Source organism: Gigantopelta aegis, chromosome 15 (genome assembly GCF_016097555.1).
Source record: "Gigantopelta aegis isolate Gae_Host chromosome 15, Gae_host_genome, whole genome shotgun sequence".
NCBI lineage: Eukaryota > Metazoa > Mollusca > Gastropoda > Neomphalida > Peltospiridae > Gigantopelta > Gigantopelta aegis.
Genome location: NC_054713.1, coordinates 29,059,084 through 29,074,009, shown reverse-complemented (window position 1 = coordinate 29,074,009; position 14,926 = coordinate 29,059,084). Strand labels below are relative to the sequence as shown.

Sequence of the window (14,926 nt, the reverse complement as noted above, 5' to 3'; positions counted from 1 at the left end):
AGCAGGCGGTGGGCTTTAGCTCAGTCGGTTGAACGCTCGGTTGGAGTGCTTGCGACGAAGGATCGAACCACCTCAGTGGATTCGTTCAACTGATTGAGTTTTTCTAGTTCCAATCAATGCACCACAACTGGTCAAAGGCCGTGGTATGTGCTTTCCTGCTTGTGGGGAAAGTGCATATAAAAGATCCCTTGCTACATTAGGAAAATGTAGCGGGTTTCCTTTGTTGAAGTACTACGAGTCAGAATTACTTAATGTTTGATATCCAATAGCCGATGAAAAGAAGAAGAAAAAACTATTATTAATTAGCAGTATTGGATTTTTGTATACCCCCACAAACAGGACAGCATATACCACGGCCTTTTGTATTCCAGACGTGAGGCAAAAATGGGTCCATCAATGGGATTTGATCCTACTACCAAAGCACGTCAGAATTTATATAATTATATATAATTGCTTTAAAATAAGGGGAAGCAAAATGGGAATATCCTAAGTATTTATTGTTATATACATAATATACTATATAATATATTTAAAGGGACAGACCCTAGTTTCAAACCGTGAAAATTAACACTAAGTCCAGTTAATCTACAAACCTGTAACACATTTGAATAACGTTACATTTGAGTGAAACATGAGTCTGTGACTTTGAAATGGTGAAATACCTTCAAAAATAGACTAAAACTCGACTCCATAACTGTTTCTTCTCAGACGCAGGCGCGTTTTTAAAAATATGAAAAATGTATTTTGTGATACTAAAAACCAATGACCAAAAATACTTCGAATGTGCGGAAATGGATAATCTAAACAATAAAATCTAAGTAAAGTGTGATTTCAGTTATCAAAAACGGCTCTAATGGTAAAAATAAATGCCTTAGTGTTTAAAAACTAGGGTATATCCCTCATTGTGTGCACTCACTGTAGCCTATTTTCAAATAATAAATTATTTTCGACAACTAAAGTCACATCTTGAATAATCTTTATTGTTTAGAATATCATGTTTTGTTTATCGAATGTGTTACTGGTCGTCCTGATGTTCGTAGTAGTTCGAATTACATTTCACTTATCCCCCCCCCCCCCCCCCCTTTCTTTGTTTTGTACGTACGAAATTATTTGGAGGTAAAGTACAATTTAGGCTACTAGAAACAGTAGGAAAACAAGAATACATTGTATAATACACACACTGACATTTTAATCAAGGAAATATATTTAATATGTCATTTTAGTTGTTAAAAATGCTCTGTTAGTCAACCCCTAGGATCGATCCTCATCGGTGGACCCATTTGGCTTTTTCTCGTTCCAGCCAGTGCTCCACAACTGGTGTAACAAAGGCCGTGGTATGTACTATCCTGTCTGTGGGATGGTGCATATAAAAGATCCCTTGCTGCTAATCGAAAAGAGTAGTCTATGAAGTGGCGACAGCGGGTTTCCTCTCTCAATATCTGTGTGGTCCTTAACCATATGTCTGACACCATATAACCGTAAATAAAATGTGTTGAGCGCGTCTTTAAATAAAACATTTCCTTCCTTCCTTCTTCCTTCCTTCCTGTTAGTCAACCTTTGCGTGTGCTGTCCCTCATCGTGGTGCAGTAAGGATCCCTTCCCAGGATATATATTTTGCAACCCCCTCGGGAAGGAAAAAACTAACCTGGGGAAAATAAAATTTAATGTACACATCACCACGGGGCCCCATGAAGCGCGGGACCCGAAGTATGTTCTACATATGTGCTATTACGATATTAGGATCTCTGCACAGCTCCATACACTGTTCCCATGCATGGTTAAAGTTAAAGTTTGTTTTATTTAACGACACCACTAGAGCACATTAATTTATTAATCATCGGTTACTGGATGCCAAATATTTGGTCATTCTGAGTTATGAGAGGAAACCCGATATATTTTTTCATTAGTAGTGAAGGATCATTTATCTTTGGAACATTTTATTTTCTGGTAATTAATCTTCACATGCTTTATTATATCTTTCAGAAATGTGTCTCTTTGATTAATGACAACACTATTATTGTTAGTAATTTTAGAATTTTACACTGATGTCGATCATCATATTTATTAGTTTGACACCCAATAGCCGATATGAGGTGGGTTTTTTTTTTTTTTTTTTTTTTTTTTGGTGCTGAGGTGTGTAGGTAAAACATGTTACAATATGGCTGAAAACTCAGGACAGTCCCTTTAATATTGTACATTGTGTTGTTGCATATATGTTTGTGTATGTAGGCCTAACTGAATTTTTATTTTATTATTTATTATTATTTTTTAAATTACATATTGCATCACATGTCCGGCCCTCTCTCCACCCCACCCCCCACCCCCCAAAAAAAAGAAGAAAAAAAGAAAGAAATGTGAGCCTAGGTGCATGTGCAGAGGGGGCTTGAAGGGGTCGAACTCCCGGCTCAAAGCGAATTTCCTTCACTCGTTTTAAGAAATAATTTGTGGGGGAGTAATACCTGAAACTTCGCTCAATACAATTTAGACTCCCCCTGCATAATTTCCTGTTAACATACCTGTGTGCGTGCATTGGCGTGAACAGAATTTTGAGTTGAAGTGGGGGGGGGGGGGGAGACATCCTCAATGACACTGTTATTGGGCAACAGGCAAATGTAAAATGGGGGGGGGGGGGGGCACGTATGATTGGGGAGGGGCCATTTGGTGCATACACAGGTACGCGTGTATGTAGTCCGAAGGGACGTAGACAGTGTGCGTCTTACTGTGTACCATGCACTAGCGTGTATGTACAACACGGCTGAAAAACGAATTAATATATAAATGCCCAAACGCATACCTAGTCGCTGACATTAATTATTTTACAATTATTTTTTATATAAATTATTTGAATATACTAGTAATTCGTAAAAAAAATTGGTTCTAGTTTTATGTCCGGTTAGGTTTGAGGTCAAATGTATGAACTTTCGCTGTCACGTGACATTTACTGCTAAACAGCCATCTTGGTTTACACATTTGTGAGCGAGCTCGATACATTGAGTGGTAAAAGCCTTAAACAATATATATTTTACATCTACTGCAGCACCACACTTGTAGAAAATTAAGCTATGTTTATTGTTTTCACAAATGTTTAGTTTGGTATATTTTCTGCCAACTTTGGGACTTGACATCTGGAGTCCCGAAAGTTAACACTAAACATGGCCCTCCCCAAGAATTGTTGCTAAATACGTCGTAAGACACGTTGGCATATGTTTTGTTTTTATCTTTGTTTGTTGACAACGTATGTGTTGGCAGTAAATGTAAAGGAACATTCACTACAATTAAAATACCTTACGGGTATCAAACTATATTATTTTGTGGAGATTACCAGTTTCTCTGGGTCACAGATGTTTATATTAAAAAAATATTGTTAACTTTGTACATTACTCCATTTGATTACTATTGTTTATGTTGAGTAATTTTTTCACACATCAATGAGGTCTGTTATTAACAAACCAGGCAAAAGTACCGTATTTTCCCCCCCTCTATTTTAAAGAAATATTTCTTGGAATTAGTTTAAGGTTAGGGTTAGCGATAGTTATATACAATATATTTTAAAACAATTTGTTCTGTAAAACCAACATGAAGTTTATATTTCGTAATCCAGTATCGCTATGTTTTGCCTTTGAAAAATTAGACATTTTGACTATTCTGTATAAAATTTCTTCCACACGGGTGCTTTTGATGGTGCTTTTGGAAGAAATATAGCACAGAAGACAGAATGAGGCATCATGGGACTAAATCTTCGTTTTATTCCGTACACGTTCGGTTCATTCCGTCAAAATACACCCTATGAGATTTATAAGTATTAAAATGCAGTTTCACTTGTTGATCCACTGCATGGTCGAGTGGATACAGTGGTCGGCTACAGTCCCGATGGTCTGGAGTTCGAATCCAGGCCTAGCACTACATCGTTTGTAGTGTTTAATGCAATACCCAGTTCATATGGTTAATTCAATACCCCAATAGTGGGGGAAAATACGGTACTCTTTCCTGCAAAACATATAGTGTATCTTCTGTTGTACGAGAAATGTATAGTTTGCTGGGTTGGTGGCGGGCTCTCAAGATTTGCAAACGAAGAGTCCTTATGACATTTAAAGTTTTGAAACCAAAATCGCAAACTGAATAACATATAAATTTACATGCTATGGGGAGCTAAAAATTAACTCTCCTTAAACTAGTCTCAGGGGAGTGAGAGTGATACATGTAGCTTCTCTTAATAGACGAGGTCTGTTGTAGTGTACATAGTTAAAATTTTATAATGTTGCTTGGTCGTGCGAGGCGTGGAAATAGTTAAAAATTGCAAAAACAAGACAACTAATGAAAAATAAATTAAGTACTACTCATTGCTGTAAATGATAGACATGTTTTCATATAGATACCAGCTTGTTATTGATTTTAATTGCTTTATATTTTTAGATACTTAGAATTCTGAAGAGAAAATGGCAGACACATTGAAGTTTGGTCCAGAGTGGTAAGATTTTATTTTAACTTATAGCAATATCCATCTGCAGTCGAGGCACAAAGCAAATACGTTTAATTTTTACGTCATCAGCTATGTTAATAGGAAATCTTGTGAAAATTCTACTCAGAATGTTATCCAAAACAAAGACGAAATCTGGTTGTAAGTGTTCACAGTTCAGTAAAAATTTGATTGGTTGGGGGAAATATGAAGAGTTCAGGCACAAATCGCGATATAAACCATTTTCTTTCTAGTTTTTAGTTAAAGCCATTATTGTATGTCAGTAAGGGCTAATCGTAGGCCCGCTGATTTGCTGCAAAACATGATTGATCCTTATGATATTGTATTGGGTAAATCACGTTTTTTTAAATTATTAAAACGCGATATATGCTAATTAAAAAACTCATTTTTACTGAAAATGGATATATCGCGTTTTGCGCCTGAACTCTTCATATCAAATGTGGAAGAAAAAATATTAATAAGGGCTAGCTTTGGCACTTGCCAAATTCGCCGATTGCGAATTTTGAAAGCAGTTGGCAAATTTTATTTTCATTTGGCGAAATAATTTTACATAATAACTAGACATTTTTTTGAAAATAACTGTTGATTTCTGCAATTTTTAAAGTTTAATTGACAATTTGGTGAAATATTTTGCTCGTCCAGAGCTAGTCATGTTAATATTTGCCACAAATTGTGGTAGATGATAAATTATTGTGATAACACAGGAAGTTACTGGAAGAACGTATTGATGAACATGTAGTTAGTATGAGACATCTAACTTACAAAAACTTGATGTAAAATCAGTGAGTTGCAGTACAAACTTGCCGGTACTGAGCAATTCAGACATATAATTGTTTTGCTGATTGGCATATTTTTTATTTTTACTTTCCATCTATATAAATGCCAGGAAAAACAAATCTGATTGTAAAAGATATATATATACAAAATGTAGTTAATTATTCTAGGATGGCACGTCCACAAACCCAGTGTTCGAAATCGGCACTTGTATGTTAGTCCTGACAAGTGATGATTGCTCGGACAAGCAGAATGTACCTTAATGTTTGTCCAGCGGATAAGTAAAAATTTATTGTGCTGTTTCATTTTGAACAATCAAAGACATTGTCCTTGCACTTGATTAAAACTAACAGGAACAACTTATTTGGACTGTAAGTGAAAATATTGGTGGACAAGTAGATCTTTAGATTTTTGTCTGGTGGGCTAGTAAAAAATTCTGCTTCTTTGTATCGCTAAAACCACTGAGGCCTTTTGCTTTTGGTTCTGAAAAAATTCATTTAAAAATGAAAAAAAGGTAAACATTTCATTTGTGTTACTGCATATTATGGACTGTCCAAACCAGCATCTGTGCAATCTGGATTTCTGTGTAAACAAACCATCACAAGCACAGTCCAATGTAGTGACAATAACTTGGATGAATTTTGTTTAATCCGACACAAACTGATTAATAATGCATTAGATTTTGAGAGATCCCATTTAATTCGGTTTAGACAAATAGTTCACTGCACTTACTTTGCTTTGCAGGCGTGATGTAGCCCAGTGAGTGATAAAGCGTTCAATTGATGCGCAGTCGGTCTGGGATCGATCCCCGTCAGTGGGCCCATTGGGCTATTTCTCGCTCCAGCCAGTGCACCACGACTAGTATATCCAAGGCCGTGGTATGTGTTGTCCTGTCTGTGGGATGGTGCATATAAAAGATCCCTTGCTGCTAATCGAAAAGAGTAGCTCATGAAGTGGCAACAGCGGGTTTTCTCTGTTAATATCTATGTGGTCCGTAACTATATTTCCGATGCCATATAACCGTAAATAAAATGTGTTGAGTGTGTCGTTAAATAAAACATTTCCTTACATTGCTTTGCAGGCTCCGTGCCCTGTCTGATGGAAACACTGTTGCCTCGCCTCCACCAACACCGAGTCTGGGCAAGTTTAAACTGGCGGAGTACCGGTACGGGCGGGAGGAAATGCTGGCACTGTTCCAGGAGAAATATGAGACACCCGCAGACTTACTAACGTGCCCGTCAGTCTGTTCGGAAGAAACGCAGAAACCACTGGCTTTAATTCCGCTCTCCGAGGAAGAACAGGTTAGTTGGCTGGACCACTGTATACAGTTTGATGACAGTGCTAGCTCAAGGCCCGTGCTTATAAAACTTTTATAGAGTCCAGACTCAATCTCAAATGACGTCACACACATACAGTTTGTATGGCGTTGTCATGACATTACTGTCTCTGACTCTTTATTGGAGTCGAGTCTAGACTCTAAAACATTTTATAAGCACCAGGCCTGGTACTTGCCAATTGCGAATTTTAAAACAATTTGGTGAATGTTATTTTAATTTAGTGAAATAATTTCATGTAATAATTGATATTTTATTAGAAAATGACAGGATTTTTGAAGTTTTAAAAGATAATTTGGCGAAATATGTTGGTAACCATGTCTGATTATGGGGAGGGGGGGAATGTTTTAACATTTAAAATTTGTAGCCATAGGCAACATAATAAATGTTTAGATATCAGGCAAATTCACAAATGAGCTTTTTAGCAAATTCATTATCCAGATTTTTTCTAGTTTGTGAAATCCATGGGTGAAATGCCAAACCATCACAATTTCTGCAATTCAGAATATATACAGCATGTTTTTTGTCTTTAAAGCTTAGCACAGTCTTCTTAAAGCCTTAATGTTATTAACAGCAGATGAAAAGTTGTGAATATTCAGAATTGCATTTCAAGTTATTTTAATCAAATTAAAGCTTTGCATATCAAGGGAAAACTGTTCTAAAATTTTGATTAGTAACTATTGTTTAATGTTTTAACAATTGTGTAGCTATCTCTAATGCAATACTAAACAAAATGTTTCCCGATTTTAGTGACCTTGAGGTGAAATGTTTTAAGGTCCGCATGTTTGTACTTCCATTTGGGCTTGATTATATTTGGGCACGATTATATTTGGGCACAATGCTTATCTCATTGTTGCAATCTAACACAGGGCTTGAACTTACAGCAATTTCCATCATTGAGTTATAAATTGCCATGGATTGTGAGCATCACTGAATAAACGTTTGTGCCACTGGATAAAAATTACTGCAGTCAGTAAAAATCCTCAAAAACAGCAAAATGAATATAATCTGGTGTACATTATCTGCCAGTGTTTAAAATTTTACCATTTGAAATATGTCTATACACAATAGATTAACCTTAAAGTCATATTTATTTGCTGCAAAAGTGACCTTTAAAAAAATGCCATTTGCAAGTTTAAAATTGCTGTCGGTGGGCCACTTCACCCACACAAATTAAAAATAAATAAATGCTGTGGTTGAAAAATTGTTACGTTTGAGCCCTGTTAACCTCCTGACTGTTGTCGTATTTAGTTGTTTGATTATTGTGTTTTAATCTACACAGAGGTTGATGTCCCAGTCTGTGAACAGCATGACAGTCCTGCGTGGAATGGGGCGTGGCGGGCCGCCTATGCGAGGCAGAGGTATTTCCGACAGAGGAAGAGGAAGAGGTATTACTTTCTGTTATTAACCTTTAGACACTGGATTAATTTTTGACAAAAACCATGTGAGTGGGTACAAGTTTATAGTTTTTACTTATATATTCACTTTAATGTTTTATATACATGCATAAAATAAAGTTCATATTTGAATCTGTAAGTATTATTTTTGTGTATTTTTCTAATTTTTATATTTTAGATCAGTTAATATTGATTAAAATTAGGCAAAAAATCTAAAAAGTTGCGTTTACTTAAGGGCATTTGTGGCCAGCTGTCCAGTATTTATGTCCATTATTCCCAATATCGGTAACTTTCTGACCAGAATATAAAAACAAAAAAAACTAACTAAGATTCATATCCCAATATTTGGTGATTTTCATTGTTGATAAAATATCAAATGTATTTTCAAATTAGCTGTCACAATCCGCCATCGATTCCTGAAAATTCCGAAAACCACATTTTCAACTAAAAATTCCAAGATATTTTACATTGAAAATTAAAAATCTAAAGACATGGGAAGTTGAGTTGTCTTCAGTTTCCTGTTAATAAATCATTTCATGTGAGTATCATGTGCAAAACTGCGGCTAATATGAATTGGGGAATGCACTGTATACAGTGTACAGTATGTCGACTGGCATGAGGTCGGGTGAGATATCTTGCCTGCAGTAGTCAGAAAGTTAACTAAAGAACCTTTATTGGTTTATCATCACGCCTTGTCTTCTGAAATATCTAACTGAGTGAAAAACAGCCCACCTAGATAAACATTTTTTTATTTTTTATTAAATGGACATAGGAACATGAAATAGCTGACAAATGTATTTTTATTGTCATATTAAGGCAAACAAATGATGTATTTCTGCCTTTTTGCACATTATGAACACTTTTTATAGGCGTGTATTATTTCTGCCCAGTCAAGTGATCGTTAGTATACCTAAAAGTGAATTATGGGCAGGTTATTGCCCTCTTTAAGAGATGAGACTTTATGTAAGATATATGTTTGGATTGTTGAGTCAAGATAAAACATGTATGAATGTAGTTAGTTAGTTTCTGCATAATATTAGATTTTAAATATAGTGTAGTAGGTAGTTCACTAGTTCATCAAGATAAACGTCTCCGGCACGATATTTATTATTGTGATGTTTATTGCTGTGCCGTAACGTTTATCCATTGGATCGAATTTTCCATTTGCAATCACGATTTAATAAAATCAGGCATATGTGCTTTATTTAAGAGCCTCAACACGTACAACAACATATTTTAATAAATTTTAGACAAAAATATTAAGTACAATACCTTTGGTAACCTTTCCAGGATTAGATGTTTGAAGATGACACATTTAAACATTTGAAAGCTATTTTTATCCTGGCATATCGAAAATGCGGAATGAAAATTTTGCGGAACGAGAATTATTCGTATCAAGCATTTTACGTACACCCAGTAAAAAGAAATATTGCGGAACTGAATGGAATTGATTATTAAATTTATTTATTTTGTTATTTTTGTTTCTACATATGTGCTTTGTGTTGGTTGCATTATATGCATTGTTAATAATATTATCACATTAAAGTTTTGGGGTGTATTATTCTTTTTTATTATTATTAAAAAAATAATGATTGTTAGTACAGGTCATTACTTATTTTAAGGCCTTCATTTATTTACTTTTTCCAAAATTATTATTTCCTTTAGTAATTGTTTTTAAATATTATTATTACAGGCCATTGCTTACATGTGTTTCAAAGGTTTTTTTCTTTTTTTTTCTCTTCTTTTTTGTTTTAATTTCATTTCTTTTTTTTAGCTATAATTACTGGTCATTAGTTATTTTAGGAGTTTTATTCAGTTAAATTTAATTGTTATTATTAATTTATTATCAATTAATTGATTTTTAAACAATATTATTCATTAAATAAGTTTATTTATTTATTATTATAAAACGTGATATTCCATTAAATATCGTGGAATAAACTCGTGAACCCGAGACGAATAATAATTAAAATAATCCGATTCCACCAACAGTTTTCAATCACATTTTAAATATGCTCACAATGGCCGGCGGGAATATTCGAGATTTTGTTCGTAACTGAAAATTGGATTAATGCAGGATTACTATTTGGACAAACTGTCTATTTATGCGTAAAACGTGACTCGGGAAGTTTTCTTTATACAGTAAGTGTTTATATTTATTGGTACATCTCATATTTCGCCACGAAATAATTAATTCCATGGTTGTATCGATTCCGCCTGAAATCTGGGCGGAAACAGCACGCTTGTTTTTGCTGTTCAAGTTGTAAACATCGGGTCCAATAAATGTCAAAATGTAAAAAAACGGACCGTAGATGTTTACCTTGGTGAACTAGTAGTTCACTACTACTATTAATTTTCTCTCCATTGCCTTTGAAATAAATTAGTTTTCAAAAGATAAAGGTGTTAATTTACTTTAAAATATTTCAATTGCATTTAATTTTGTTAAGTTTAGAATTTAATAAATCATAGAAATCAGCACCTGATCAACCAATGTTAACACACAAGCATAACAGTGTTCTTGCTGGGTGAAAATTAAAGGAGGGCGGCTGCGCGGCACCGCACCCTTCACACTTACAAAAACAAAGAAAAAAACAAAGGAAAGCTTGGTTGCCATATATCGTTGTGTGTTGGTTGACTTTGTGGAAAGACATACTCCTAATTTTCCCTCTCAGTATTTCGTATGAAAAAGTTGATACGAAATACAAGCTGACTCATCTTTTAATTGAACCGGAGATGTTGTCGGTCTCACATTCACGGGCAGTTCCGATTTTGCTGAACCAATCAAAGTTTTCATATTTTTATTTTAATAAAGATTTCAAGATATATTAAGAACAATAAAGATATTTGTAAAGTGATCCCTATTATTTGGCACCCAAGATAAATGATTTTAATGATAAACACTACCACTTCTGTTGTTTTTATAAGCAGTGATATCCCCCCAAAAATGAAAAGTTTATAATATTTTATATAAATTTGCTGAATAAACAGAATGACAGAAATGACAAAAAGTAAAAATCATCAGTTACAACCAATTAAATCTGCAAAAGAGGACAAAATATCAGACGATAGTTAGTGGAAACAAAAGACAGAATGACCGTTCTGATCACATGACAGATTTGGCGCCAAAGAAGTGATTTTTCTATCGGAGATTGCCGAATTGATAAAAAATTAAATGTTTTCATTGCTCAAATAAAATATATGGTTTATTGTGTGTATCAAATATACAAATGGATACAGGTATGGGACAAAATAGAGGCTGTTAAAAATACTGTTGAATTATGTTACGGTAACTATAGTAAGCTACTGAAGTTTTTTGTCAGTTGCTTTTTCGTACACACAACGCAGCTTGTTTCCTTTGATGTCCATTGTGCAGACTGATACATTTTTTGTGTATGGAAAAAAGTGTGCATTTGGAAATAGCAGAGATAGGTGCTGTAAAATATAGTAAGGTGTGAGAAAATAAAGAGGGGCGCAGAAATATAAAGGAGGGCAGCAAAATGCAATAGTGGGGCGGGCTGCCCCGCTTAAATGAAGCAGTGAGAACACTGCATAAGAGGTACAAAGGAACATCACTAGCTTCAGCAATATTTGAAAGTAATTTTATCAGGGGTTCTAGAATTTTTACAAAATGCACTAGCCATGGGATCAGTGATTTTAAAAATTTACTAGCCACAATTAAAAATTCACTAGCCGTACTTTACCTAATACAATTTTACTAATAGTAATAATCAGATATGTTACGTAAAGAGGGAGATAGAGATTAAAAACACTAAAATTGGTGGGTATGGTTGCAGGCAGGATATTAATATTTACAAAATAGACTTAAATGCAGCATTTGATAGCTCTTTTGTTTTTCACTAGCTGTCGGGCATGGCAATTGTAGTTATTTATTAACCGAACATTGAATATCACTAGCAATGGGAGTGGGACTACCATAATCTAGAAGCCCTGCATTTTCTTTACAAGCCCTAATCTAGCCTGCAAAATGTAGGACTTTACACCAAAAGTCGGCTTAAGTTGCAGAATTATTTGTAGTAGTGAGAAGTTGAAGTTGTTTGAATGTAATCTGATTTTAAAAACAAAATCACACAACAGATGTCAAGACACCAACTTGTTTAGTGTTATGGCTCACTTGACACATATATCAGACCCTTATTTTTATTTACAGACTATACATCACAGTAGCATGTCGTAGGGTTTGCAGTGACCAGTCAAGCATTGTTTAATTCTTGGCTAGATTTATTTTAGTAATGCGATAGAATACAATTTATTGCTTCCATTTTCCGATAACAGTGACACATTAATTAAATTACATAATACTAAAGTTTTTAGCATTTGTTAAAGGGACATTCCTGAGTTTGCTGCAATTTCTAAGATGTTATCGACTAACAGAGACTTTTTAACGATTGTAATTACATATCAAATATATTTTTCTGCATAACATATTAGTGGCGATATATTATACATGTTTATGATCATTCTAATATTTTACTAGGTTAACTTTAATTTTATTTCTTAAAATATTTTTTTTTTGTATGTACAAAATTATTTGAAGACAATATCCAGTTTGGGCTTCTTACAAATATTAAGACACCAGAAACACATTGAATATACAGACACTGATGTTCTAAACAAGAAAATATAATTAATATGTAAGTTTAATTGTAGAAATATTTTATTGGTCGGAAACATCTTACAATGCAACAAACTCAGGAATGTTCCTTTAACAAAATATTACGAATCGAATCGAGGGTACAATTCAGAATGTTCCAAATGAATGCTGAACATGATAAAACACTATTTTTTTTTACTAATAAATGTTAACTTCACCTAGTTTGATCACACTTCTCCCCTTTCTCTTTGGAAAGGATATGTCACTTCTACTTTTGTAATTCTAGATTAGGGCCCGTCTTTAGATTTGTTAGTACAATAGAAACTGAAAATGCTGCGTCTACATTATGTGATGTGTTTTATCTGCAGGTCGAGGCCGCGGCGAGGGCTTCATGTCACGAGGAGTGTCGCTGGAGAATGGGGAGACGGGAGGGGGATTTGGTCGACCACCCCCGCGAACAAATAAAGATGGTTGGGAAGAAGTGTCAGTATACTTTGCTACTTTAAAATTATAATTTTTAATATTTGGTCTGAACTTACTCTGTTTTTAAAATTAATGTTTTAGTTTTCTGGGCATTTTGCTCATTTGAGGGAGGTAGTTCATAGAAGTGGAATCTAGTGACCATTTCTGTATGTCAAAGGCTGTGGTATGTGCTGCTTGTGGAAAAGTGTAACAGGTTTACTTTGAAGATATAGAGTGCTAGTTTGAGGTGCTTGCATTGCAGGATCAAACCACCTCGGTGGATCCATTCAGCTGATTGAGGTTTTTCTCGTTCCAACCAGTGCACCACAACTGGACAAAGGCCGTGGTATGTGCTTTCCTGTCTGTGGGAAAGTGCATATAAAAGATTCCTTGCTTCATGAGGAAAAATGTAGCGGGTTTCGTCTGAATCAGAATTACCAAATGTTTGACATCCAGTAGCCGATGATTAATTAATCAATGGGCTCCAGTGGTGTCGTTAAACAAAACAAACTTTTTTTTTTTTACTTTGAAGACTGACAGAATTACCAAATGTTTGATGTCATGTAACCAGTAATGGTATCATTAAGCTAAACAGTTTGTATAATTAAAGTTTTGTCAAAGAAAGAAAATAATAGCAAAATTCCTGTGATGTTTTGTACCAAATTTTCACTAATATTGTTTTGGTTTTGTCAGTGTCAAAAACAAAGTAAATTATAATAAAAGTGAAAAACTGTGTTCCCCATTTATACTTCAGTATTTTATTCCTGATGTAAAATCAAACCAAATTGCACTTTGATGAAATACAATACGCAATCAAAACTTGTTACTGTAATTTTCAGTGGTAAAAAGTTCGACCGAGGTTTTACATCAAGAAGTCAAGACGATGGAATTCCTCCAGTTCGTAGGGAATACACGCGGTCTCTAAGCAATGACAACTGGCGGGAAAAGGATGAAGATGATGATGGAGATTGGAGGCGTGTGGGAGTCAAAGACAGATGGGGTGAGTAGATGTTTTTAGTATTGCAGTCAACAATAGACGTTTTTAGTATTGCAGTCAAAGATAGACATCTTTAGTATTGCAGTCAAAGATAGACGTCTTTAGTATTCCTGTCAAAGATAGACGTTTTTAGTATTCCAGTCAAAGATAGACATTTTTATTATTCCAGTCAGCGATAGATGTTTTTAGTATTCCAATCAACGATAGACGTTTTTAGTATTCCAGTCAAAGATAGACGTTTTTAGTATTCCAGTCAAAGATAGATGTTTTTAGTATTCGAGTCAAAGATAGACGTTTTTAGTATTCCAGTCAATGATAGACCTTTTTAGTATTCCAGTCAAAGATGGACCTTTTTAGTATTCCAGTCTAAGATTGACATTTTTAGTATTCCAGTCAAAGGTAGACATTTTTAGTATTCCAGTCAAAGGTAGACATTTTTAGTATTCCAGTCAAAGATAGATGTTTTTAGTATTCCAGTCAAAGATAGATGTTTTTAGTATTCCAGTCAAAGATAGACATTATTAGTATTCCAGTCAAAGATAGACATTATTAGTATTCCAGTCAAAGATAGATGTTTTGTATTCCAGTCTAAGATAGATGTTATTTGTATTCCAGTATAAGAGGCGTTTTAATATTCCAGTCAAAGATAGATGTTTTTAGTATTCCAGTCAAAGACAGATGGGGTGAATAGATATGTTTTTTTTTTTTTTATTCCAGTCAGAGATTGACATTTTTTAGTATTTTAGTCCGAGACTGATGGGGTGAATAGACATTCTTTTATCTCCACTATCAAGTTCGTCAGCAGAGCTTTTATAATACCGATTTGTCTTTTATCGTTTACATAACAAAATCATTTCTGAGCATCAGAATATT

At 34.5% G+C, this 14,926-nt stretch overlaps 1 protein-coding gene across 3 annotated transcripts in view; it reads left to right on the top strand.

Moving 5' to 3' along the window:
* Positions 1–2,931: 2,931 nt before the first annotated feature.
* Positions 2,932–14,926, top strand: part of LOC121390197 (GRB10-interacting GYF protein 2-like) — a 57,224-nt gene continuing 45,229 nt past the window's right edge. For all 3 annotated transcript variants that reach the window (XM_041521957.1, XM_041521956.1, XM_041521958.1), the window contains exons 1-6: positions 2,932–2,997; positions 4,414–4,468; positions 6,333–6,552; positions 7,868–7,973; positions 12,963–13,077; positions 13,896–14,056. In XM_041521957.1, the coding sequence (XP_041377891.1) occupies positions 4,437–4,468; positions 6,333–6,552; positions 7,868–7,973; positions 12,963–13,077; positions 13,896–14,056 (634 nt within the window). In that variant the 5' untranslated portion in view covers positions 2,932–2,997; positions 4,414–4,436. The remainder of the gene's footprint in view (positions 2,998–4,413; positions 4,469–6,332; positions 6,553–7,867; positions 7,974–12,962; positions 13,078–13,895; positions 14,057–14,926) is intronic.